The following is a 27933-nucleotide window of genomic DNA, read 5'->3' as shown; positions in this document are numbered from 1 at the left end:
CTCCAATGGAACAAAAGACCGACCTCCCCCGAGCAAGAGAGAATTGTGCAGGGGACAGTGTCCGGGCTTGAACTTCAAGACTGGCTCCTCCCTGGGTCTCCGGCCGGCCGGCCTGCCCTGAAGATTCTAGACTGGGGAGCTTCCACAGTCACACGAACCAATTCCTTAGAATAAATCTCTTTCTCTATGATACCCTGTTGGTTCTGTTTCTCAGGGGAAGCCGGACCAGGGCTTGTGAGCCACGTGATGGGTGTGGCCCAGCACCCCGCAGACAGCGTCCTCAAGGCGCGTGAACTATTACCATAAGCAGGAGCACAGGCTTCTAAGTCCAACTATGAGAGGGCTCTAGCTCTGCCACGTCCTGTCACCCGCCCACCATCTCTGGGCCTCAGTTTCCTTATCTGTAAGATGGGTTTAATAGTGACTCTCACTCGTGTTGGTAGAGATTCTGGTACAGTGCGTGGAATTCATTCATTTCCTTTTTTTTTTTTTTTTTTTTTTACCCAATATGTATGTTGGTTGTGCCACCACAGTGCGCCAAGCATGGCTCTAAACCTGGGGACACCAATGACCCACGTCCCGGTGCTTGGGGAGCTCATGTTCCAGGCCAGAGAGGTAGACCAGAAACACGTAGACAAGTGGGTGGGATAACCTCACATCCTGGGTGGGTGCTGTTAAGCAAACAGTACGGGGTGCTGTGATGAGGAGACTCTGGGGAGGGGACACAAGAGACTCAGGGACACTTGTGGAGATCTGAGAGGTGGTGTTGTATCATCCTTGTTGCCAGTGACAACTTGAGACCCTAGATTAAATCAGGGATCACTAAACCCCTGCTGACACCCCACTTCTTGACAGGCATTTCCCCAGTTGAGCCGGGGCTCCTGGCCAGTATATTTTCTTAGATGTCCCTCCTGTCCCCGACCACCCGAGTGGTTCGCAAGTTTTATATCCAGACAGTGACGGTTTCAGCAGGCAATGATTTAAACCTCTTCTTCCCCAGAGTCATGGTTCTGCCAAAAGTCTGGGGTGCAGCCGGCAGACATGGGGGATCATTGACACCCTTTGAGCGCCCACCTCCGGCTCCGGGTTGCCCCTCCCCCACTCACTCGTTCCCTCAGTGAATGACCCCCACGCTGTGCAGGGCTTGCGTCTCTAAGGGTCCACACTATAAGGAGTAGCATAGACTCAGGAGGTGGGAATTCATCCCCTGGAGCCCCATAAAATGAAGCTGTGATAAGAATATCACGGTTTGGGGCGCTATCTCCCTAGGATTCTGGGAGAAACAAGCTGTAACTTTGGGGGGGGGCCCAGTTGGATGGAGGGCCTTTAGCGGTGTCCCTCTGACGGTGCTCCTGGGGGGTGGGCATCAGACACTGTGACAACAGGCAGAGAATCTGACCCCACACAAGTCTCAGTGAGTCTGTGGCCAGGCTGGGGAGGGGCCCATGGGACATTCTGTTGTGTCTCGAACTGTCAGCCTCTGAGCCCTTGACGCATACCCTCCACCACAGTCTTTTCCTGGCTCCCTCCCGTAGCTCACCATCAGCAGAGCGCACCTCTCCTGACTGAAAACCTTCTGCATGAGCCTTCATTCACAGTGAGGGGCACACGGTGGCTGGAACCTTAGGCCTCACATTCCCACAGCACCTCACGTTGGTGACACCTTTCAGGCAGCTCATACTATTTTCTCAAGGGAAGTGGTACCTGCACTGAGGGGTAGACCCCAGAGGTGGCTCCCTCCGGGGCTGAGGGGCCACAGCGTGTGACAAAGATGCTGCCCACCTCCCCCACCTGCCCAGTGACTCTGTGACAAGACAGCTCCCTGAGCTAGGGGTCGCCTCCCCTTGAGGCAACAATGCTGGGGGCCGGAAGTCTCCTCAAGAGGGGGGAAGAGGGAAGAAGGGTTGAGAAAGAGCAAATGGAGAGGCAAAGAAGGAGGGAGAGAAGGAGGCAGGGCTCAGCTTGAAGCCTCCCGCCGAGACCTTCCCTAATAGGGCGGTTAATTTTATGCATCAACTTGCCTGGGTCCAGAATGCCCGGAAATGTGGTTAAACATTATTTCCGGGTGTGACCGGAAGGGTGTCTCCCGATGGGAATAGATTACATCTGCAGACTGAGTAAAGCAGAGGGTGGTCCCCAGGGTGGGTGGGCAGCATCCAGTCTGTTGGGGTTCTGAACAGAATAAAAAGGTTTAGGAAGGGAGAATTACTCCCCCCACCGTTCACTGTCTGCCTGACGGCTTGAGCTGAGTCTTTTCCCGCCCTCGGTCTGGAACCTAGACTGGCAGCTGTCCTGGTTCTCAGGCCTTTGGACTCAGACTGGAGCTACACCACTGGCTGGCCTTGGGTCTCCCGCGCTGGTCACCTGCACGTAGTGGGAATTCTTGGCTTCCATACTTACGTGAGCCAATCCCTTATAATCTAGATGGACAGATGGATGGATGGACAGACGGACAGACAGTAATAGATAAGTAATAGAGATACAGAATACATATGTCCTGCGGGTTCTGTTTCTCTGCAGAGCCCTGGCTAATACATCCAACTCTCCGTTCTTGAGTTTAACCGCTACTCTTCCGTGAGATCTCATTTCTATCTTTCACAGTGCTTGTCTTTACCTGCAATTACAGTTCTGTCTCCTTGTTTGTTTTGTGCCCCCCCCCGCCCCGTAAGAATCGAGGCCAAGAGAGCTGGGGGCTCTGTCTTCTTACTCAACGCAACCCCCACACCGCCCAGACCAGTGCCTGGCCCTTTACAAGTGCTGTCGGTGTATGTGGTCACAGAGATGGCAGGGAGCAAGGGAACAAGGACACAGAAGGAATATATTGTGAGAAACAATGGAGAGGTGTTTCCCAGCAACACCCCAGGGGCTTCTCTCGAGCCCCAGCTACGTCTCAGTGTCCAGCAGGGTCTGAGGCTGCAGACACTGTCACCTGGTATCAACCCGCCAGGCTCGTGACATGGTTTTGTATTGTCTCTGCCCCAAAGTGCCATCTTGCACATCCAGGAGAGCAGTGCCTGTCACAACCTGTGCTCCCAAGAAATATCACACACACCCTAAGGCCACGGAGGGAGGGACGTTTCTCAGAGGCCAAATCCCGGGTTTGGTTGCTTTTTTTGGTTTGGTTTTGTTTTGAACATTTTGTTGGTCTGGTGCAACCTGCTTTTTGGAATCCTGGCCTGGAAGACAGTTTGCTGCAAGTTCCGGAGATGACAAGTCCGGACCGAGGCCAGCACAGAGTCGGGGCCAGGCATTAATGGGCGGAGGAGGGACTGGAACTGGGGGGCCGGGGAAGGAGGACGATTGGTTGTATTTCGGGGGGCAGAGTGACGGGGCGTAGAGGCCCTCCAGACTGTACGACCCACCGTCCTTCCTCTACGAGTTGCTTCCTGAGGCCGAGGATGAGGGTGAGTCCGGCCGGCCAAAGTCTTCCTCACCGGCCTACCCAAATACGGCAACGAACACCGCTTGCCTGAGCTTTTCCCCCCCGTGCCCCTGGAGCCAAGCGGGGGTTTGTTCTCCACACCTCCCAGGGCTGCTGAAGCCCACTACAGCGGGAGAAACCCGGCTCCAGGGATAGGGCCCTGCACACGGGTCCCCATCCGAGCCGCTGCATCCTGCGGGGAGGAGGGTCTCCCAGTCCAGGCCCAGAACAGGTGCACACACCATCTTGGCGGCGGGAACTGCAAGCGTCCACACCGCCTGACTTGGTGTTCAGCCGTCCGCGGGGAAGCCTGACGCGCAGTCTCCTCCCCCATTCTCGCATCTCAGGCGGGGCGGGGAGGCAGGCCCCCCTGAAATCTTTCCTGAGCTCCTCCGGGGCAGGTTCTAAACTCTGAGATGGGAGGTCCCAGAGGGCGGCCTGGGGGCGTGGCCTAGGCGTGCCGGGGGCGTGGCTACGGGCACGCCAGGTGCAAGGCCAGGGGCAGGGGCTTCTCTGGGCCCTGCCGCAGGTTGACTCCTTCTAGCTTCCCCCCTCCCCTCTTCCCTCTCCGCGTGGAGAGGAGCGCGGCCTGGGCTCCGGCAAGCCAGGAAGGGAGGGGGCGCCTCAGTCGTCCTCATCCTCGTCCTCGTCTTCCGTGTCCTTGTTGGGCGCGCACCTCTGGAAACACTGCACCACGGTGGCCAAGAAGAAGCTGGAGATGATGGCAGCAATGGACACGGCCACCCCGGAGAAGATGATGATGAACAGGTCCGTGAGCGACAGGCTGAACCTGCACTCGCTGAAACTGGCCTCGGACAGCTCATGCAGGAATATCCTCCTGTTCCCCAGGGGCAGGGAGCACTGGATTTCCTCGCGGCCTGTAGGAAAAAAGCAGGCGGGGTGAGAGAAACATGGGCCGGCCAGCCTAAAAGTTGGCAGGGCGAGGGTTTGCCAAGCGCAGAGTGGGAGCGTCCCCCCAGAGCAAAAGTGGCGGTGGTTATAATGGAATTTAAGCTTTTTAAAAAGCCCCAGAGGAATCCCCATGGGGAAATCAGAAGGCCTTGGTCTCCCTCGCCCTGCTCTATGGTATGGAACTGGGTTTTGAACCACTCCGGGGCGATGCAAGAGGAGGTTCAGGGTCAGAGCGTCTGTAGACCTTGATCCAGACCTGGGTACCACCTGGCCTCCTGGGAAGCCGGGGACGGGGTGGGGGGGGTGTCAATGGAAGGGGCCAGGGGAAGTGCCCACGGATGAAATTCACTCCATTCTGGAGTGCCACCTTCCGGGCCAGATGCCGCTCTCCTTGCCCTCGGGGCAAACGTGAACCCTGCGCTGGAGCAACTCCTCTACTCTAAAAGGGTTTTCCCTCCACGGGAGCGGGGAAAATGGGCTCTCTCTGAAGGCTGAAGGTGACCTTCCGACAGCAGTTGCCAAAGCTTCAGAATCACCTGAAGGGAGCTTTAAAATGCAGGTTCCCTGGAGAGTCGGCAAGCTTCTGGGACACCCAGAGGAGCCCCGGGGACCTCTGTTTTATGTACTGAGGTTCCCTTTAAGATTTCACTTGGAGAGTGGCTGATCCGAAAAGAAGTTTCCCCCCTCCAGTCCAGGAAAATCGGACTGCTGAGTGCATGTGAGAAAGTGCTTTAAAATAACAGTAACGAGGGGTGCCTGGGTGGCTCAGTGGGTTAAAGCCTCTGCCTTCGGCTCGGGTCATGATCCCATGGTCCTGGGATGGAGCCCCGCGTCGGGCTCTCTGCTCAGCGGGGTGCCTGCTTCCTCCTCTCTCTCTGCCTGCCTCTCTGCCTATTTGTGATCTTTGTCTGTCAAATAAATAAATGAAATCTTTAAAAAAATAATAATAATAAAACAACGTAACGAGAAATGCTAACTTGAGCTTACCAGGGGCCAGACGCTGGTCTAAGCACTTCACATACTATAAAACGTTTCATCTGCCAGCCAGTGAGCTACAGGGACAGCTCAGAGGACTGCGGCGGGGTGGGGTCCACACCCTCCTGCTTTCTAGGGAGCCTAAAGGAAAACTTGCCTGAGGCATGAAGATCCAAGCACCATGCCAATGGTTTTCCAAACATTCATTTATTCATTCAACACACATTTACTGAACACTTTATCTTGTGCCAAGGGATTGGTGACAAATAAGGCAAAAAAGGCCCCTAATCTCAGAGAGTATAAATTCTGGAAGACAGACACACATTCATGCCTTCAACATGTGTTTATTGGGTATCTCCCACACATTAGGCCCTGGGGATACAGCAGTGAGCTCAACAAAATCCTTGCCCTAATGCAGCTTAGGTGTAGACAATTGATGAGTAGATCAAGAAATACATAAATGTTGGGGCGCCTGAGTGGCCCAGTCGGTTAAACATCCGACTCTTGATTTCAGCTCAGTTTGTGACCTCAGGGTCGGGAGATCGAGCCCCTCGTCGGGCTCCGTGCTCAGCGGGACGTCTGCTTCTCTCCCTCTCTCTCTGCCCCTCCCACTGTATGCATGCACACGTGCTCCCCCTCTCTCTCAAATAAATAAATCTTAAAAAAAAAAAAAGAAATACATAAACGCAAAGATGACACACTAGGGTAAGACGAGGGGTGTCTGGGAAAGAGGGTCATCTTTAGATGGGATGTTCGGGAGGTACTGTTTCAGCAAAGGTCTAAAGAATGAGATGGAGCCAGTCACGGAAGAACAATTGAGGCAGAGGAGGCAGGAAGTTGGCAAAGAGCTCAGTGTTCGGCAACACTGTAGCCAGGGGCAGCAGAGTGGGCAAAGGAGTGTTTAGTATGAACTGAGGTGGGACACGTGGACATGGGTTGAGATGAAGCCCAGACTTGCCAGGGTCTCCAAATGAATATCATGAACAGAGACCCCACCTCCGGCACCAACCCTGTTAGGGACTGAATTGTGTCCCCCCTACCCCTGCATTTATATGTTGAAGATCTAACCCCCGGTGTGAGTGTAATTAGAGGCAATAACGGGATAATTCGGTTAAAGGAAGTTAGAAGAGTGGGGCCCTAATCTCATAGGACTGGTGTCCTCCCAAGAAGAGGAAGAAACAACCCAAAGATATCTCTCTCTCTCTCTCTCTTTCTCTGCATGTGCACAGAAGTGAGGCCATGTGAGTACTCCAGGACATGAACAAAAGATAGACTTGTGTGAGCAGTCAGACCCCAAAGGCTGTTTGTTACCAAGTGTAATCTACATACCCTGACTGATACACAGCATGAACTGTATACAAAGTCAAGTTACTTCCACGATTTCACAAGCTTCACATGTAAGAAAATGTGTCATTTTAAAATGCATAAAGAGATCAGGGCTTCTGTTTCTGATCTGCAAGAGGAGAGAAAGACAAAGCAGTAGAAACTAGCATCCGTATTGCACTTAGTAAGTGCAAACTCTATTCCAAGCGCCACAAACATACCAACTCTTCATTCTTTTTTTTTTTTTTAAGATTTTATTTGTTTATTTGACAGAGACAGAGATCACAAGTAGGCAGGGAAGCAGGGTCCCCGCTGAGCAGAGAGCCCGATGCGGGGCTCGATCCCAGGACCCTGGGATCATGACCTGAGCCGAAAGCAGAGGCTTTAACCCCCTGAGCCACCCAGGCGCCCTCCAACTCTTCATTCTTGCTACAACTTCATGGGGTAGGTAGTACTAGCATACCCATTTTATGGATGAGAAAACTGAAGCACAGAGAGTTTTCACAGCTCGCCTTCAGTGCCACAGCTTCCCGGAAACGTGAGGACACCATTCGGACATGAAGCTCAGGTGCCTACTATCGCCGCTTCCCCTCGGCTTCCTTTCAACTTTTAGGAAAACACGCAATTGCTCTCTTTGTCAGGGCTTCCATTTCAAAGAGCTGGCCCTCCATCCATCTCCAGAATTATCTGAAAGTCAGAATGATCTCTTCATACCTCACTAGGGAGCTGGCTTCCATCAAGCGTAGAGCAGCCTCGCTCGCTAATCGCCCAGCAAACCTGCAACCACCCTTCGGGTCTTTGTTTGCATCTCTTTCCTCCTCCAGCTCAGAAGAAGGGGCTTCCTCCTTCCTTCTGTCCTGGCCCATCTTTTCTGGGATGTACAGCCAAACCCACTGATGCTGTCCTCCCTGTGGAAGCCGTTGCCATGGCAACCAGACTCCGAGTCCCTCCTCTCCCTGATCCCGCGCCCACCTCACATACCCTGGGAATGAGCTGGACGAGAGCTCTGCATGGTTCTCCAGTTTATGCCGGGCTCGTTTTTGATTTTCTTTTTCTTAAAGAAGCCCAACTTTCGTTGACTACTTATGAGCCTTTTAAATGCATCTGAACAGAATTAGGAGAACTTGAAGACAGAGTCATATTGGGGTTCCCTTGGGCTTCCCTTGTTTTCTTCAGTGGAAAGTGGACAAATCAATGGACCAGCCTCCTCTAAACACCCCCCTGCCCACAGTCAGGGATGTTATGAACATAAACGAGATGAACTCCAATGAAGCACAGGCCGTTCCTAATTGCAAGATATTTGCAATCTTCAGATCTGTACCAAGTCACTACTATTGCCCGGAGAACCTTCCTAGCACTTCTTGCCTTTGATAAGCTGCTGTCACTGGAAAACACCCACAACGCAACAACACAAGCCCACAGAGCCGGCCATTTAAATCCAACCTCTGCTCGCCAAGACTCCTTGAGTCCATTCCGATTTCCACAATGGTCTTTTTTTTTTTTTTTAACATATTTACAAAGTGACACTTTTGGGAATGTCATCCCACATTTCTCTGTAGCTAGAAGAAACAGGCTTGTTTGCAAACCACTGCACACCAGCCCACCAGTCGTGGGAGACTCTAGAACTACACTTGGAGCTAGCACGATGAGATACACTGTCTTAATGGGTTTTCGTAGCTCACAAAAGACACAGAAATAAGGAGAGTCGGACAAAGAGTGTCATCCCGGCAGACAAGGCTCAGCAGAGGGGGCAGGGCACTGCTGCTCATGTCCCAGGCTGGCTGCAGAACTCCAGAGTCAGGACAATCTGACCTTGGGTATCTCTTCTCTCCTGCACGATCTTACTCGAGACTAGAGTTTCTCACCGTTGCCAGTACTGACGTCTTGCGTCAGTTAAGTGTTGTGGGAGGGCAATCCAATGTGGGGCAGAAGGTTTACCAGCATTCCTGCACCCAGTAGGACCATCACAAATGTCTCCCAACAGTGCCACCTGGGAGACAAGGGCAATAAAGTCCTTCTGGTTGAGAACTTTAGAGGGAAGTGCCCGGCAAAGGAAGTTACCTTCTATGACAGGACCACTCTTGGTGACTGAGTTTAGCTATTAAATGGCTTTCTTTGATTTGTGCATTAAACACAACAGGTGAGGTTTTATGCTAGAGGCTGTGATGGATGCAAAAAAGGAAGCAGAGGACGGAAAGAGGGAGGGAGGGAAAGAAGAAGAAAAAGACACAGGTCCTGCCTGAGAACCTTCCGTCTAACAGCAGGGTCACTAGGGCAGGGCCAGTGGAAAGGGGGGATAGGGTATGGGCACATGAGGGGAGGGAGTGAGTCCCTGGGATATCCCTGCTTGATTTGGAATGTTCTCCCTCCCTTCCTGACCCCCATCTCCTCAGCTGTCTGAGTTAAGATCAGTGAACAAAAGCCAACGCTGATACAGCATTTTGAGTGTGCCGGGCACTGCTCTTAGGTCTTTACACATATTAGGTAATTTGATCCTCACGCCAGCCCAATGAGGAGCCTCCTACAACTATCCCCATTTAACAGATGATCCAAACAAGGAACAGACATTAGGTGACTTGCCCAAGGCCACACAGCTGGGGAATGGCCGAGCTGAGACTGAACCCAGCCAGCCTGGCTCGAGTCCATACTCCGACCACCACCCAGCCCACCTGGACTCCCAGGGCTGCCCAGCCTCACCCAGAATCTCACAACAAGCTCCTTTCACGCAGACTGTCTTTTAAAGAGATGCTCTAGAACTTTCCCGCAACTCTCCTGTCTCCAGCCCTGACCTAGATGGACCGCAGAGGTCTCCCTTGTCAGGAGCACGGCTCTCAATGCAGATGTGCAGGGACACCCCCCCCCCACCATTGGCCTGGTGATGGTGTTGTGAGCATGACATAAGGGGACATCTGGAAACTTACCGTGGCACCTGGCCACCATTCATGCTTAAAAAACAGCACTCATTTTTATTCAGATTTTTAAGGTTTCAAATTGCACCCACACCTGACTCCAGATATCTGAGGAGGCTCCCTGTATTAGTCAAGGTTCTCCAGAGACACAACCAATAGGGTGTGTGTGTGTGTGTGTGTGTGTGTGTGTGTGTGTGTGTGTAAGGAAAGAGATGTATCATAAGGAATCGGCTCACACGATTATGGAGGGTAAGTCCCAAGGTCCGAACCCAGTAAGCTGGAGATCCCAAGAGATGGTGGGGTACTTCCTGGCTGAATCCTGGCAGGCTCAACCCCCAGGAAGCCAATGTTCCAGTTTGGGTCCAAAGGCAAGAACCGATATCCCAGCTCAAGGCCCTCAGGCAGGAGGAGCTCTCCCTTACTCACAGGAAAGTCAGTTTTGTTTTGTTCTAATCAACTGATTAGATGAGGCCCACCCACACTGGGGAGGGCACTCTGCTCCACCCAGCCTACAGATTCAAATGTTCATCTCATCCAAAGACACCCTCAGAGGCAGACAATGTCTGCCTAAATGCCCAGGCAGTCAAAAATCCGTCGTCACCGTGCTCTTCGTGCTTTCCTGCAGCAGCAAGAGGGGCGTTTTTTAATTATATGGGTCTAGCGTGAAAACTCAAAAGAAACTGTCTTCTTTCCTCTACTTGCTTGGAATGCCTGAAGAGAGGCAGAAAGAGCTCGGAGCAGAAGCAGGATTCGGCAGTGTGGAAAATGGACAATCTGCACGTTGAGAACCATTCTCTGACCACAGAAGAGGTGGCTTCTCCTTCTCCTACTCCTCTGTCTTCCCCCCAATCTCCTCCTCTTCCTCCACTCTCTCTCTCCTTCTCTTTCTTCCTCTGTGTCCTTTTCTTTTTCTTTTTTTTTTAAAAGATTTATTTATTTTAGGGAAAGAGAGAGAGAGAGAAAGCATGCAGGAGAATGGGCAGAGGGAGAGGGAGAGAGAATCCTCACGCAGACTCCCCCAGTGAGCACAGAGCCATACATAGGGGCTTTGTCTCTTGACCCTGAGACCATGACGAGAGCTGAAATCGAGTCCGCTGCCCAACCGACTGAGCCACCCAGAGGACCCACCTCCGTGTACTTTCTGTTGCGGTAAAACATACAGGACATAAAGCGTACTGCCTTAATTGTTTTAAGTGTGCGATTTGGCATCATGAAGTATAGTTACAACGTTGTACAGCCATCACCACTATCATTTCCAGAACCTTCTCATCCCCTAAACTCTGTACCCCTTAAAGAATAACTCCCCTTCCCCCATCCCCAGCCCCTGCTAACCACTGTCCTGCTTTCTGTCTCTATGAACTTGGCTCCTTAGAGAGGTGAAACCATACACTACGTATCCTTTTGTGACTGGCTTATTTCACCAGGCGCGATGTTTTTTAGGTCCCTCCATGGCTGCAGCATGTATCGAAATTTCCCTCTTTTTTAAGCTGAATGATACTCCATGGAGAGGATACACCACATTTTACATCTCCCTTTGTTGGCTGATGCAACACTTGGGTTGTTTCCACCACACGGCTATTGTGAATATTTCCGTTATAAACATTGGCATGTAAGTATCTGTTGAAATCTCCACCTGTGGTTCTGGATATATACCCAGAGGCGGAACTGCTCGGTCATATGGTGATTCTATGTTTAACTTTTCGAGGGAACTCCCTACTGTGTTCTGCAATGGCTGCGCCCCATTTTACGTTCCCGCCAGCTCCACACGAGGGATCGGATCTCTCCACATCTTTGTCCACGCTTGTTAGGCCCTTAAAAAGATAATAATAAGACTCATCCTAAGGGGTGCAAAGGAGTATCTCATTTTTGTGGGTGTGATTTTGATTTGCATTTCTCTAATGACGAGTGACTCGAGCATCTTTTCAGGTGTTTACTGGCTTGCTCCTTCTTTTTAAATAAAAGCCATCATCTCCTAAAAAGCCATCACGTGACCTTTCTTCAGGGATTTGCAGCCACATTGCAAAGGGCTGGTCCCTAGTGATTCAACACTTGGGAGGAGAGCAGGGCTGGAAGAGCCCAGGGGAGACACACTGGGCAGATTTCTGAAAAGAATGAATACGCAAATCTCCCAACTCAGTATAATTCACCTACGATGTCCTGAGCCCTCACGCATGCCCTAAAGCGGGAAGGGTAGGCATGCCTGTGTGGGGACCGTGTACCAAGCACCTGCTGTGTTCGGATATAGCGTGTGCCCCTCACCGCCCGTCATTTATCACTCACATCATCTGGGAGGTGAACAGCACAATGCTCAACTCCTAGCTGAAGAAACGGGCCTCAGAAATCTTTGGCAATTCACATGCTATTCAATGGGAAAGCCGGAATTCAAGCTGCACTCAACTCGGTCTGTTTTACTCTGAAGCCCGTGTTTCCTCCGTCTGCCCATGTTGTCTGTAGCACCGAAGAAAGTGACATCCCTGGCCCCAGGACGTTTACAGTCCAGCAGAGGAACCTAACCGAAAATACATGAGGCCACTGGAAAGCAAGATAATGCACAGCTGGGGATCTATCACAAATAGATCACAAATGTAGAGAATGAAGAGAGGGTGTCTGGAAGGTCTAGTGCGTTCTCAACACTTATGGAATGAATGAACAGCTCTGAATTTGAAGGGTTATTCGGGTGGAATGAGAAAGGCCCTGCAGGCGAGGGGTACAGGTGGAATCCGAAAGCGAGGGTGGGTCGTAGATGCACCTCCAGGACCGGGACAGCGCCCCCTAGCGACGGCATCATCCCAAAGCCCTGGCAGATTTCCGGTGGGCTGAGTGTGGGGTCACCAGAGAATCATGGCCAGGAACTGAGAATTTGAATTAAGACATTCAAAAAAAAAAAACAAAACATTATTATTATTATTATTTGGTCAGTGCAATGTGGTAGTCTTTAAAGAATCTTTTCAAATGCCGTTTAAATCAGGAGCTGAAGCAGCATTTTCACATGGACACAACTGTCGGGCTGCTGTAATGAGACAGGACACATGCCCTGGGCCTTCTCACTCATCATCCCCCGCCTGACTCCTGTGCAAGCATCAGAGTGCGCAGCCCCTGGGCGGTGGTTTCGGCCTGTGCCGCATCCCAGATGCAGCCTGGAGTGAGAGGCATGGCCAGAGTTGGGGCCAAGACTCCCTACCCATGACAGAGATCTCGTGAGAGCCTACAGTCTAGAGCTGTGGTCCTCAGGCTTTGGATGTTATATGCTGGTAAAGAAAAAAAGAGAAAGAGAGAGAGAAAGAAAGAAAAAGAAGAGAGAAAGGGAAAGCGAGAGAGGGTGGGAGGGGAAAGGAAAGGAGAGGAGAGGGGAGGGGAGGGGAGGGAGGGGAAGGAAGGGGAGGGGAGGGGAAGGGAGGGGAAGGGAAAGGAGGGGAGGGGAGGGGAGGGGAAGAAACAGAGACTGACATAGCACTACAGCTTATAACTTTGCCCCGTGAGGACATTCAAAACATACACCGTCATCATCACCATCATTATCATCATCAACATTTTATAAGAGAAATCTTTGTATGCCATCAAAGTTAGGATGTGCAGCATAAGATGAGAAGGGGAAACACTTAAGAACCACTCAGGACGCTGCCCTCACTGTCCTCCCTTTGGAAGGGCCTGTGGATGCCTGGACAGACGACCCCGGATCTGGGGCCGCCTTGGGGGGCACTGTCTGCGCTCTGTACTTCCCATTCCACCTGGAGCAATTCCTGGGGGGTCATGTCCTCATTCCTCAAGCGTAGAGTCTGCGAACAACAGCTCCGGGGCCACACCCCTCTTGCTCTGCCCCGCCCCCCATATATTTTTGGGAGTCAAGTCACACCGGAAGACAGCCGGGCCTATTGGTTTCCACGTGCTTGCGGGCGGCTTTTCCACTATAATGGTAGATTTGAGTAGTTACAAATCCTAAAAGATTTGCCATCTGGCCCTTTTAAGGAGGTTTGTCAATTCCTATTCAAAACTCAGGAAACTCCTCCTATGGGAAGTCTGTCCTGAATGCTACCTACATTCCCCCTTTCCCTGAGTCAGGCTTCTCCTTTCTGAACCTCTATACATCCTCCACAGGGTGGGGAGCCCTGCCTACCATGTCTGCACCCACAGCTCCCAGATTAGAGCCTGGCACACGGTGCACGAATATCACAAAAACCAAGAAAATCCAGAACAGGTCAGAAATGTCTAGGTGGGAAGGGTCCCAGCATGTGATGCCCAGCCAGGGTCTGGAAGGTGGGCTGCGGCTCTGTCAGAAAACCAATCAGAAGCCCCTCACTTGTTTGTGATGAGGTCGCAGGGGCTGTTAGTCAAACACACAGGTGTGTGGTGGACAACACCTTTCAATGCTGGGGTCTGGAAACATTAACTTAATAGGTTCTTAGTGGCAAAAATGTTGGGCGCTACCAATCTTGATGACTTTTCACTCTTCTTCAATGAAGTGCATTCAAAGATGTGAACTCCTCCTACTTCTTACGGATGTGGGGTTCCACAGATAACCCCCCAATCCTCCCTTCATTAACCACAAGTGTTTTACTGAAAAACTCACATCCCATCATTCTTCAGCTCAGTACCCCTCCCCCCAAGCATCTTCATCCTTCTCAAAATGCAACCCAAGATCCTTACTACCTTCCCTCCAAATCCATTCCTCAAACACCCCAAGCACAGGCCTACCTCAGGGCCTTTTCACCTGCTCCCTCTACCCGGCTCACTCCTTCACATCCTTAGGGCCCCTGCTCAGGTGTCACTTTGTCGGAGATGCTCTCGCCACCCCCACGATCATTCTCCACCTCCCCCACCTGGCTTTATTTTTCTCTGGAACACCCAACCCCACCTGCCGTATTATCTAAATATGTATTCATTTATTTTCTGCTTCCCTGACGCTCCCCACTCCAGTGTTGGCTCTCTGAGGTCAGGCTTCTGGTCTTGTTCCCTGCTGTATTCCCAGTATCTAGAACTTCCAAATATATTTTTGAATGAATGTATGAATAAAGATAGGATGGGGAAATGGCTTAGTGGTACACCACAAGGAGCTTCCTAAGCCATCACCCCTGACAGATAGGCCATTCCCCCTAACGGCCGATGATGCTGGACCAAAGTCCTTTTCCCCAAATTCGTCAGCAGATAACTCTCTGCTCCCTGCAAGGAAAGAGAAGCTTTACGTATTTTTCCCATGCTTTTCCCTCTTGAGGGGTGGAAACTTGCAGTGCTCTTCCGGAACAGATGTTGTGGGAACAAAAAGCCCCCCACAAGTAGTGGGGTCACATCAGCTAACCCCCCTCTGGAGTCTTACCACATGCTAGGTGTCCTTCTACGCACCCTGCACTGTCTACACGGCTTTAATCCACAAAGCAGACACTGGGACAAGTACGACAGTGAGTCTGGCTTGCAGGTAAGGAAACCGAAACACTGCGTTTCTTGCTTAAGGTCCTCCAGCGGAGACATGGTAGAACCATAATTCGGGATCAGGCAGTCTGACTCCAGACCTAGGCGGTTAGCCGTTCCCCACCCTTATTGACTTAAAAGTGTTTGCACAAATTACTGCAGGGGATACTAAGCCCCAGTGGTTCATATCATGACGCCGAGGCTGTACAGTGAACGTGCAGACCCGATCTGGAGCCCGTGCTGTCTCCAGCAGCAGCCCCGCCCGGGGTTCTCGGTGGAAAGAACACCCAAGGTCACGCTCAAGGGTCCGGGTGTTGTCTTCCTCTCCTCCGGCTGCCCTAACTAACCGCCACACACTGGGTGGCTTCAAGCAAGTTTATTCCCTCCCAGTTCTGGAGGCCAGAGCCTGGAACCGAAGTGCCAGGAGGGCCAGGCTCCCTCCGAAGGCGCGAGGGGGGAATGCGGCGGGACCCCCTCCAGCTCTCGTGGCCCCAGAGATTCCTCGGTTTATGACAGCCTGTCCCCACCCTCTGCCTCTGTCACATCTCTCTCTTGTAAAAACACACCTGCCGTTGGATTTAGGGCCCATCCGAAATCCAGGATGAGCTCATCTCGAGATCTTTAGTCACCTCAGCAAAGACTCTCTTTCCAAATAATTTCCCATTCACAGGTTCCAGGCTTCAGGACTTGGCCATGTCTCTTGCGGGGACACAATTCAACCCACTCCGGGTGTCTTATGTGTGACACATAAGTCATCTGCTGCCCTTGGGCCTCTCGTCCTCCCTGTCTCCTTATTTGGAGGCTGCGCCCAGATCGCATTTTTGGGCCGTCCCTGTCCACTCCTTGGGGACCTCATGAAAATGTGTGGCCCTTCCCTGGCCCGGGGGTCAGCATGTGACCGACACTGAGCCACGGTCTCTCTGATTTGTTAAACTGAATCCTGAGTGTCTTGACTACGAAGGTGGCTAGAGCGCTCCGTCCAGCAGCCCTGCCCTGCCGGAACTGTCCCCTGGAGACATGCCTCCTTCCTTCTGCGGGATGGCTCCGCCCCCCCGCCTGCTGCTGCTCTGTCCCCTTGACTGATGACTTCTCCCCGGCAGCTGACACCTTTGCTGGAGAGGGTGAAGAGCTGCCACTCTCCCGAAATAGACGGTGACACAGCGGACGGTAGATTGAGATTAATCTCTTGCCCCTTGCCAACAAACAGGCCTACAGCCAGAGGATCTCTGGGGCCCTCCCCGCTGAGCCAGCTTTCCCCACCCAACCCCAGACCTGCCTAATCCACATCAACGACAAGCTCTTCCAAGCACTTTTGTCATTAAAAATATTTTTTTTTTGTTTTCCCAACTCTAGGTAGGCAAAGCCTACTAATTCACTGAAAGAACAGAAATAAACAAAAGGAAGGAGGATAAAAGGATCCATACATACATATTTAACACACTGGCTTATATCTTTCTCGATTTCTTCTGCGCATCTGCATACAGATATCACCCAGGTAGAAATATACTCTGCCGCTCTGTTGGGTAAGCACACTGGGAACATCTTTCCATCCGACCAGGGTCATTGCCAAATGTCTTACTGATTGATTGATTGATATTTTTTTAAAGATTGTATTTATTTATTTGACAGGCAGAGATCACAAGCAGGCAGAGAGAGAGGAGGAAGAAGGCTCCCCACTGAGCAGTGAGCCCGATGTGGGGCTCGATCCCAGGACCCTGGGATCATGACCTGAGCTGAAGGCAGAGGCTTTAACCCACTGAGCCACCCAGGCACCCCTGATTGATTGATTTTTAAGCAGACTCCACCCCCAGTGCAGAGCCCCAGGTGGGGCTTGAACTAACGACCCTGAGATCGAGACCGGAGCTGAGATCAAGAATCAGATGCTTAACCAACTTAACCACCCAGGCGCTCCCGCCCCCAAAACATTATTTTAAATGGCTGCAAGCACTGCACTGTGTAGCTGAGCCATGATTTCCTTCTGCAATCCCAGGGCCCTTCCCGTTTTTTCCTTACTAGAAGCAAGACTTCGGTGGGCATCTGTATACACATTCTTAATTATCTCCCCACGATGCATTCCCACAAGCCGAGGACCGTCCCTGCACTTGTGGCCACAATGGATTTTGTTACTCGTTCATCTTGGCTGATCTCAGAAGCCATAAAAGAGCATAACTGCTGATGTAATCTGCATTTCTCTGACGACGAGTAGAACTCAATGTTCAATCATGGGCTCGTGGGCCATTCAGAGTGGTTCTTCTGCAAACGGCCTGCCCTAAAACCTATACTAAACGCTTCGAGGTGTGAGAAGGCCCCAGTGTCAAGGAGGGTTGGGGAGAGAGTGTGGCTGATTCTCTCCACCCAAACTAGCCAGAGCAGCAGCTCCCAGGGAAGGAGCCTCCCCTCCCATCTCCTGGAGAAAGGACCAGCGTGAAGGCCCTCTGGGGACCCCTGGGCATACGTCCCACTGCTCGTGGCCAGAGCTCACCCTCCTATCACTCTCCTCTCTGACACTCTGGGGTCGGAGGGCTCCCTGTGGGCCAGGGGCCGGCTTCCAGAACTCCAAACCCAAAGAAGCAGGAGACAGAAAGAAGCAGCGAGTTCTTTCACAGGCCGGGTCAGGCTTCCAGCCACGGCTTCCCGATCCAAAGGTATCCAAAGGTATCTGCGCCCGTCACCCCACCCCATATCTCCCTTTAATTGGACCTGAAGGTGTGGGTCCCGTGGCTCCTTGCTGCAGCCTCTTGGTGTCACAGAGGAAGACTTTGCGGGGAGCCACCCCTGCATGGACTGCAGGGGGGCAGGGTGCTGGGAACACCATCTCTAATTTTCTATAGTGCTGGCCCTTGTTCTCCACCATAACTTTCATTAAATAGGGGCTGCAGCATCAGGGGAAATTCCCAATTGTCCTCCCTGTCTCAGCCGCAGACACTTTGTCTGATTAAGTAATCAGCTCGTTTCCACCAGAGGAAGAGGCATCGCTGCATCAGGTCAAGGGCTCCTGCTTGGGACTGTCTCCACAGACCACGTTCTGTTGAATGGGCAGCAGAGCGCAGTCAGTCCTACGCCAGGGTTGGGACTCTGCTATGCTACCCTCCAGCCTGACTGGCAGCCCTGGACCTCAGGACACCCACATTAGTCACTGCACGAGGATAGAACATCGACAGACTCACAGTGCAGTTTTCCCAGCCTGTCCTCCTCCTGGTAAGAAATGAGCAGGGATGATCACTGAGGGCTGAAAATCTTTCTCTGCGAAGGCATGCACGCGTTTCCACTACCACCACCAGCATCACTGTCAATGCCATCACCTTGACCATCACCACCATTATTACTTCCACCACCTGTCCTATGTGCACCATCTCCACCATGATGTCCACCACCTGGCCTGGTTCTATCAACTCCACCATGATGTCTGCCACCTGGCCTGGTTCCACTATCTCCACCATGATGTCCCCCACCTGTCCCATGTGCACCATCTCCACCATGATGTCCCCCACCTGTCCTGGTTCCACGATCTTCACTATGATGTCCCCCACCTGTCCTGGTTCCACCATCTCCACCATGATGTCCCCCACCTGTCCCATGTGCACCATCTCCACCATGATGTCCCCAACCTGTCCTGGTTCCATCATCTCCATCATGATGTCCTCCACCTGTCCTGAGTTGTGGGATGTTTGCAAGTGGCCACAGGGTCAGGGGTTGGAGGGAGGGACAGGGGTGTCATTAGAAACAACCTGGGCAGGCAGAGAGGCCCTCGCCTTTATCTAAGGCTCTGTTTTCACACGTGGGGAAACGGGAAACCAGGAAAGGCCAAAGGAACCCAGACACCTCGATTTCAGCCTGCAAGACCTGTTTTGAACTTCTGGCCCACAGAACTGTAAGATCATAGATCTGTATGACCTTAAGGCCCTAATTTTGTGGGAATCTGTTACAGGAAACTAGCACAGCCCCCAAGATCACGCAGTGAGTCAGAGGCAGAGCCCGCCTGGGAATGGACCCTCATTCCCGAGCACCCACAGCAGTATCACACTGAGACACATCGGATGCTCAGCGTGAGCCTCTGGAACTGGGGTCCTTGGGAAGGCGACAGGGGCATAGATTCACGGCTGATAATAATAACAGCTGGTGTTCATTAGGGGCTTTCGGTGTGCTGGGCGCTGTGCCAAGCTACAAATATTATTGTCCATATTTTACACACGGGACAACTGAAGCACAGAGAGGTTAGTTATCTGCCCAGGCTCACACAGCTAGTATATAGAAGAGCAGGGTTCAAGGGGTGGGGTCTCTAAATGCAAAGCCTGAGTTCTCAGACACTGGGCCACATCCCCGTCTGGTGACTGGTGAACAATATGAGGGTACGGCAGCAGCCTGGAACTGGGGAGGGGGGCTGGGCTAGACCTTTGTCTGCGTTTCACTAGTTCGCTGCGTGGCTTTGGACAAGTCACTCGATCCCTCTGAGCCAGTTTCCTACCTGAAAATGAAGAAGGATAAACTAGATCACCCCATAAGCTGAGCTTGAGTTTTCTGGAGCGCGCCCTCCAAGAGAGCGGAGTTTTCGTCCAGATCACTGCCCTGTCCTTCACGCTCGCAGCCGAACTTGTTTTCACACGGGTTTCGTCTGCTCCGGTTTCTGCAAAGACACTCAGGGGATCTTTGGATTCAGGCCAAGTTCCAAATCTGGAAGGCTCCCTGACCAAGTCTGGTTCTGAGCCCAAAGCAGAGGTTCTGGACCCAAGAGGATGGGCTCGCCGCGGGGGGACCCGGGTTTCCGACAGGAGAGTTGAGAAGCTGCACAGCCTGTGACGAAGACCCTGGAGCCAGTGTCTCCGGGTCACACCTCCGCTCCGTCCGGTGACCCAGGCAGAGCTGCATTAACCTGTCTGCGCCTTGGCTTTCTCACCTGCCCAATGGGGAGATGTTGGCTGGAAACGTCCTCTTTGGACTGAACACCAACAGCCCTGGAGCTCTGCTGTCCCCTGGGGTAGCCCCCGGCCACGGGCTGCCAAGGTCACGTGTGTCCAGTCTGGACTGAGTTGTGCTGTCAAAGACACCCCAGACTGTGAAAACTTGGTGTGCAAACACAATGGGAAAAGATCTCATGAATGACTTTTCCCTTGACGACAGGTTGAAAAAATTGAACCTTCCGGATCTGCTGGTTCAATAAAATATCAAAATTAATTTCATCTGTTCATTTGTGGCTCACTTTGTCTTTCCACTGGGTGGGGCTGCCCTGGGCTGCTTAGCTCAGGGCCTGGAACATGGTCAGACACTCCGTTAATGAGCTGTGGGAACAGCCTGCTCGAGGCAGGGAGCAGAGAACACCCGATCAAATAAACAAGAGCCTGATTTTACCTTTAGTGGTTATTCCCCTTTAATCAAACGCAGCGGAGGGATTAGCTTTGACGTCATAAAATCTGACTGACGGCTGGATACCATTTTGGAGGCTACTGAACCCCAGCTCCTGGGGGTTTGCTGGCCATCCTTGGCGTTCCTTGGCCTGCATCGCCTTGACCTCCGCCTTCTCTCTGTTGGCGTGTGTCCCAATAGGCCCTATTTATAAGGACATCAGTCCTACTGGTTTAGGGCCCGCCCTTGTGCCCGTATCCTAAGTAATTACATCTGCAGTGACCTTTGTCTTAATCATGTTTTTGACTTTCTGTGTTTTATTTAGCTTTGACATCTTGGGGCTCCTCCCAGGGTCCGCCACTTCCTAGAGCAGTAATCAACCAGCTTGAAAGCACATTTTTGCTAAGCAATCCGTCCAGTCCCAGTCCACACCCCCATCCACCTTTTTTTGTCAGACTCTTGCAGTCTGGAATTCTCGCCAGGGCCAGGGACTGGACACTAGGGGACCCCCCACCTCAGCCCACAGCCTGCCCAAATTATACAAACTAGCCAACCCTGCCCCTTCCTCCTGCAAAACCCACAATAAAGATTCTTGATTGCACTTTCCCATCGGTCCCTCTGTCCCCTGACAGTCCTTGGTGTCTCCCTGCTTGGCTTGCACACTTCTTGTTTCTAGAGATCTGTATTAAACATCTTCCTTCATACAGTCATTTCTGTGTCTGCATGTCTCACCAAGTCTGATTAAAACAAGCCCCAGCTACATTTAAAATAACCCTATCGCCAAATAAGGGGTTGAGATATGAAGTAATCAGATCTGAGTACATATGATTTTGGGGAGACATCATTTAACCCATAGCACCCCCCTGCCATCATTCCTTGCTCAAGAGTCTTTAAGAGCTCCTCAAGTCCGGGTCCCAGCCGGCGAGCACGGTCCACCCAAGCCCACCCAAACCCGGTTATTTGAAGGGAGTCCAACAAAGGGGCTATTTACAAAGGCGTGGACTCGCCTTCAGAAGTCAACAAAGTCAGTGCAGTCCCCAGAGCTCCAACACTGGGGAGGGGCGGCCTTCCCTGAAGGTATAAGGGGAGAGGGCGGTTATCCGAACCTGGAGAAGCAGGAAGACAGAGATGTGGCTAATGTAGATGTGTGCACCTGTTTGTCTGTCGTGGGTCATATTAATAAAGGTAAGGTCGGGGAGGGGGAACATAATACTTAGGCATTGTACCAACACAGAAGAGCACATGGAAGAAAAGGAAGAAGTGAAAAACTCTATGCCATTCTGGAAAAGGCCAACCATGGAGGCAGTAAAAAGGTTAGAGTTTCCCAGAGAGAGGGTTCAGGAGGGACGGGACAGGTGGAGCACAGGACATTCTTAGGACAGTAAAATTACCTGTATGATACCATGGTGGTGGATGCCCAACATTATCCACCTGTCCAAACCTATCTGTACATCACCAAGAGGAAACCCTAGCGTAAACTGTGGGCTTCCATTAATACTAACGTAATACTATCAGTGCTGGTTCCTCAATTGTAACAAATGGACCACACTAAGGCAAGGGTCAGTAATAGGGGAACTGAGGGCGAGGGGGCCTATGGGCACTCTCCACATTGTCTGCTTAATTTTCCAGAAACCTAACACTGCTCTAAAAAGTAGCCTATTATTATTTTTTTTTAATAAAATAAAGCCACTCCTTCAGCCAGAGAAAATCATCAGTGGCACTTGACTGCCTACCTTTTCCCGTCATTTTTCTTTTTTTTTTTTCCTTTTTTAAAAAGATTTATTTATTTATTTGACAGAGAGAGACACATCGAGAGAGGGAACACAAGTAGGGGGAGTGGGAGAGGGAGAAGCAGGCTCCCTGCTGAGCAGGGAGCCCAATGTGGGGCTCAGTCCCAGGACCCTGGGATCATGACCCAAGCTGAAGGCAGACGTTTAACCATCTGAGCCTCCCAGGCGCCCCCCAGTCGTTTTTCTATGGGACTCAGTTCTTTCTCCTGACCTCCTAGGGGGCTCCCCGAAAACCTCCCCAGCCTCCCCACCCCCGCTCTGGCTGGGAGCTTCCTTCCTCTCCTCACCACCTCCTCCCTGTGCTCCTTGCTTCTGTCCCCACTAATAAACATTAAAGCCGAGGTCTTCCCCATCATCTAACAGTTCATGTGGCCTGCAACGTCCACCCTCTCCCTCCCATGTCCCATCAAGGGAGTAGAGAGAGCGTTGGCCTCCCACTGCTGTTCTGTGGTTCTTGCCACGTGACTATCCAGGGGCCCGAAGACCCATAAACCACCATCTTGTAATTTTTATGGGTTGACAATGGTCCTTCTCTTGCAAGTGGTCCCCATTCCCTTCTAAAGCTCCTTTATGTCAGTATTTCTCTGCTCACCAGGGGGTGACAGGTGAGGAAACCGAAGCCCAGAAAAGCTAGTGACCTTCCCAAGTCAAGGAAGTGGCAGCAGAGCCAGGATGTCCTCGACCCTTGGCTCTAAGCTCCTAACCCCTCAACGCGACCATGGGCAGCTTTCATTTCCGATGCAGATAATCCCTTATGATGGTTATGTTTAAAACAGATATCCTGGGGCGCCTGGGTGGCTCAGTGGGTTAAAGCCTCTACCTTCAGCTCAGGTCACGATCCCAGGGTCCTGGGATCGAGCCCCCCATCGGGCTCTCTTCTCAGCAGGGATCCTGCTTCCCCCTCTCTCTCTGCCTGCCTCTCTGCCTACTTGTGATCTCTCTCTCTCTCTCTAATAAATTAATAAAATCTTTAAAAAATAAAAATAAAACAGATACCATCTCACTGGTGTCTTACAAAAAAGCAAGGCTATTCTAATAACTGGGGCGGGGGGGGGCGGATCTTCTCTTGATATGAAGAAGCAGAAGAAGGGGACAGACTCTCGCATCTCCTTATTTAAAAGACAGCGGCTGGTGGGTAGGACCTGTGCCACGGGAGCCCACCCCAGAGACTCTTGCCAGGAGCTGGGGGCTTTGGGCCGTCTCATCCCATGACCTCATAAGGAGGCTGGCTCAGGACGGTGCAAAATCAGCCAAAATCAGAGCAAGAAGGAGTCTTCACCATTATCTAGCCCAGGGGCCAAAAATTGGAAGCCAGCAGGAGGGACACAGCCACCAACACATTTTAGGAAGCTTGGCCAGCACGGTGCTCTAAGCTGTTTCTCATGTGTATATATGCTCTCGGTTCCGTTCCCACCCACCCTTTTCCCATGACTCCCACCTGTTGCCCCAAGGGGCATCTGAGGTGATCCAGGGCAACTGACGATGGGACGAGACCCGCAGGCCCTACTGCTAGGTATGGACGGAGCCGGGACGAGGACCCCGATTCCTGCTCTTTGGTTTGGGTTCACCTCTGCGAATCTTCCCCTTAATCTCAAGGGGCCCGCAGCTCCCTCGAGGTCCTGACTCGTGCCCTTGGCACTTATCCCATAACCAGCCCCGAGGATGGGGGAGATGGGGCCCCAGGTGGTCCCTGATCAGCAGGGACCAGGCTGCGAGCCAGCAGCGAACACACGGTCCCCGTCTACGTGGATCTTCGGACACTTGGGGTCTGACCGGCGGTGCTGAAACCCAGTGGGACCTGTGAGGCTGTGCACGTAGCTGGGCTGGTCATCTGCACATCTGTGATTTGCATAAAGAGACAAAAGTAGCTTCTGTGTGCCTCGGTGGAGGAAACTGCCCTCTGAGCCTCTTCGTATGACTTCCCCTGAGGTCAAAGGGCAGATGCTATTGCCTGTACTGGACCGAGGGGACATGGGGGCCCAGGAACGTTAGGGGACATATCTGCCATCAGACCGTTCACTGGAAGCAAAGCCATGATGACAGATGCCTCGCGGTGGCCTGCCCAGCCCCCTCCCTAAACTCTGCCCCATGCCCCGGTCCCTATGTACGTGTCCCCGCAGCCATCCCCTCCCCTGTCTGCACTGAGAAGGGTGCAGCCGAGCCAGATGCAGCCTCCTCCCCGGGACTGGGACCAGCAGAGCCCGGCGTCTCCGGGCCTCAGCGGGTCTCCTGGGTGGAGCCCCGTAGTTTTGCCACGTGCATGAGAACATAGAGAAGGTCCATCAACGTGTGGAGAGGAGAACGAAGAAGTGTGAGAGGCAGAGAGGAGAGCACGACAGAGGCTCTGCGCTCCCTGTGGCCTCCCAGGACGCCTCAGCCGTGCTACTCCCTGGAGACGGAAGGTTCGGGACTGAGGCTTCCTGGCGACACCCCACATCCTTACCAGAAACCCTTCTGTCTGCTTTCACCCGTTGAAGTTGGTTTCTGGTTCAGCGGGGTGAACTGTGATCTGTGGCCTTGGTGACCTGAACTCCGTTCACCAGCCACTCAGCGCGCACCTTGCTGGGCAGAGAATTCGAGCACACCTGACCCCCAGCGCCGGCCCCCCCACCCGGAATCCCGGACAGCCGCGCCTTCATCTTGCCCACAGCGCCCCAGGAGAGGGGCAGGCACTGCGGGCTCCCTCCCTCCTTCACAGCAGAGAGAGCCTGGGGCTCGGGGGGCTGTGGGGTTTGGCCAGGATCACACAGATCTGGAAAAGAAGCCCAGAGAACCTGGAAAATGTTCTGGGTATCCTTTGCTGACTACAGCTGGAGAGGGCTCTTTGCTGAGGACAGAAGCCGAGGATGGTGATCATGGCCTGTGCCCCAGGGCCTCTGTGACAGAGGCCTTGGGGGTGCGCCCACAGCCTCACCGAGCTCCTTCCACGCTGGATGTGGTCCCAGGGGCCGGGGACGCAGCAGCGAGCAGGCTGATCTCTTGAAGCTTGTGTTTCTGCAGGGACACAGCTATCTTGTGCACAAGAGAATGTGGCCTTCAGTGAGTGTTGTGACATAAATTCCGCCAAGATGAGTTGGGGGCAGTGCGGGACTGCCCTGGCAGGGTGGTCAGGGAAGGCCTCTCGGAGGTGGGGACATCTGAGTGGGGGCCTGAGGAAGACTGTGTGGCTGTCCGCTGGAGAAGGAAATGTCCTAGTGGGAGAGGGAGCTGCAGGTTCGGAGGTCCTGGTTGGACACGGGCACTTGGCGTGTTCTGGGGACAGATGGGGGTCCATGTGGCCAGGGGAGGGTGTTGCGCAGGGATGGACCAGGAAGTGGGGGAGGGCTTGTGGGGCATGAGGGAGCTGGCTTCGTGAATGCAGTGGAGACCATCAGGTTTCCAAACGTGCCGTATACCCTACCGGCCTCTGGGGATTGAAGGATGAAAATGACACATTCTGTGCCCTCCAAACAGGCTTGACAGACCTGAGAACTGGCCATGTCATGCCGCAGTCATAGCGATATTATGGGATCCAGTGAGGTCACTCAGGAAAGGCTCCCCACCTGGCCTTGGGGGCCCAGAGGGTTGGAGGCTGGAAGGCTAAGTAGAAACCAGAAAGGTAAAGAAGTAAAGGTAGGGATGGGGAGGGAGGGCGGGAGGCAAGAACCTGGGCACCTGTAACAGCCAGGGCAGAGGCCTGAGAGCAGGAGCCCAGGACAGCGCCCCAGGACTGCATCATGCACCCAGCACAGACACGGTACCCCGCAAAGACACCCGATCCAGGTCCTCACGACAACCCACAGATGTACCCATAGCTCCTGCTCCCAGGTCATCGACACTGCCAGCCCGGAGGTGACCAGGCCTGCCCAGCCCAGCCTTCCAAACCACACAGAATACCACAGGATTCTGGGAGAACGGAAACTGGACGGCCCCTGGCTGTGGGGCCTCATGCTCTGGGGCTGAGTCACCCGGCCATCCGTCAGCCTTAGCTAACAGTGACCCGGGCCTCTCCAAAACAGATCCCAGGCTGCGTCCCCCTGGGGCTGCCCTGGATGGGCAGGAAGGTGGGTCCACTGGCCCGCGTCACCCAGCAACGAGGCCGCCCTTTGGGTTAACTGACAGTATGGCACAAGCATGTGACATTTTCAGAGAGATCCAGTGTTTGGGACGGACTCGCAGGACTCGGCTGGGTTCCCCGGGAGCCAACAAGACAAGGCGAGGTTGCCTTAGGTCACGTTCACGGCTCACTTTCCACCGGGACTCCAGAGCCTGGGGCCCGCCAAAGCCGACACTCGGCCCGGACACCGGTAATGATGGGAAAGGTGACACCCCGTGACTCCACTCTAATTAAGAGATGAGTTAAAAACGCATTAGCTCGTGCACGCAGGACGGGTACAGACCTGTCAAAGGCACGAGAGAGGTCACGTGCAAGAGGGCGTAAGACCCCAGTCCGCCTCTGCTGCCAACCTGATTTTCTTAGGCGTATAAACACACCCGAAACATCCACCCGACTGGTCAGATTAAAGCAACAAGATGTCACTGTTGTGCCTCCCAAATAGAAAACACGTTTCCAAATAATAACACACCACACTGGGAAAGAGATGGCGAGACAGGTCTTCCCCATTTGCCAATGGCACCAGCTGCCCGGGGCACAGTTGGCAAACATGTTTCTAGGGGTTTAAAATAACCATCGACCCTCACCCCGCAGGTCCACTTCAAAGAATTCACCCCAGAGAAATAAAATACCAAGAGGCCCCCCCAAGCTTTACGTGTATGGGATGTTTGGTTTAGCACCGTTTATGTACAAAAAAAATAAATAAATAAAGGAAAACAAGCCCCATTTCCAACAACAGGAGGGGTTCAACGAAGAGATCCATAAAATGACGTATTACGTACGTGGCCACGAAAGGTCACGTTTTCAAAGAACTGTAATGGCAGGAAATTCTTGCGGCTCAATAAGAGAAAAAAAAATCAGTAATAAGAGCTACGGTACCACAGCAATTTGTTTAAAAATGTATATGAATGTAAGAATAAAACCAGAATAAAATAGAGCAAAGCTTTAAGAGCGGTGGGATTCAGGGTGGTTTCTGTTTCCTTCACAATACTTCTCTACATTTCCCACATATACAAGGAGACTGTTATGTTATAATTAGGGAAATAAAACTGCTTTGATTTCTAAAGGGAAAGTAGAGTCACCTTGGAGTCACCTGGGAGAAAGGACCCGTGTTACCTCCAGCAAGCATCAGCGCTGGTCCCTTCGGCTGAAATACTGGTTACTTGGCAGTATGACAAGACGACCCCCCTCATCTGACTAAGCCAGGCCCTCATCGTGTTGGACATGAGAAAAGGAAGTGGGGTTACTGGCGAAGGGGGGCAGCTCCCCCAGTGAGCGGTCAGTCGGGCCGGGAAGAAGGGGTTCGTCATGGAAGTCTTTCAGGACTTTGCTGCCAGGGCACCCCTTCTTAGTGAGGGGTTCAGGAACCCGCCGGGGTTGAGCCTTCAAATGCTTGACTGCTCCAGCACGCTAGTGGACTTTCTCTAGGGGTCTGTCCCCTAAGGGGCCAGGGTTACAGACCCAAAGCATGAGCTGTGGCCCCCCCGTCCCTCCTTCCCGGCCCCTAGCCCATCCCTCCCCATAGCTACATGTGTCAAGGTCTTGGGGTGCAAGATGAGGTCAGGTCTCTTCGATGGTACCGCGGGCTGTGACCTGCAGGCCACGTGCATCGTGGGTAGAGAGGGACGGGAAGGAAGGTGCCTGGGCAGTTGGGCCTCCCACTCTGGGACCCACTCTCGGGCGTGGTGCAGGCTGTCACCAGGGTCGTCTACTCACTCTGTGCACCTCCGAAGCCGATCACAGAGGCAGTCCCACCTTGCCTGTTGC

At 52.7% G+C, this 27933-nt stretch overlaps 1 protein-coding gene across 1 annotated transcript in view; it reads right to left on the bottom strand.

The window, feature by feature from the left end:
- Nucleotides 1-2686: 2686 nt before the first annotated feature.
- Nucleotides 2687-27933, bottom strand: part of LRRC38 (leucine rich repeat containing 38) — a gene marked incomplete at its 5' end in the record, with an annotated part of 30572 nt that continues 5325 nt past the window's right edge. The window contains one exon of the mRNA XM_080801392.1: nt 2687-4299. Coding sequence (XP_080657518.1) covers nt 4046-4299 — 254 coding nt within the window. The 3' untranslated portion in view covers nt 2687-4045. The remainder of the gene's footprint in view (nt 4300-27933) is intronic.

The sequence above is a fragment of the Martes martes genome, assembly GCF_963455335.1.
Source record: "Martes martes genome assembly, chromosome: 4".
Lineage (NCBI taxonomy): Eukaryota > Metazoa > Chordata > Mammalia > Carnivora > Mustelidae > Martes > Martes martes.
The sequence above is the reverse complement of the archived record's forward strand: the minus strand, read 5'-3'. Positions and strand labels throughout refer to the sequence as shown.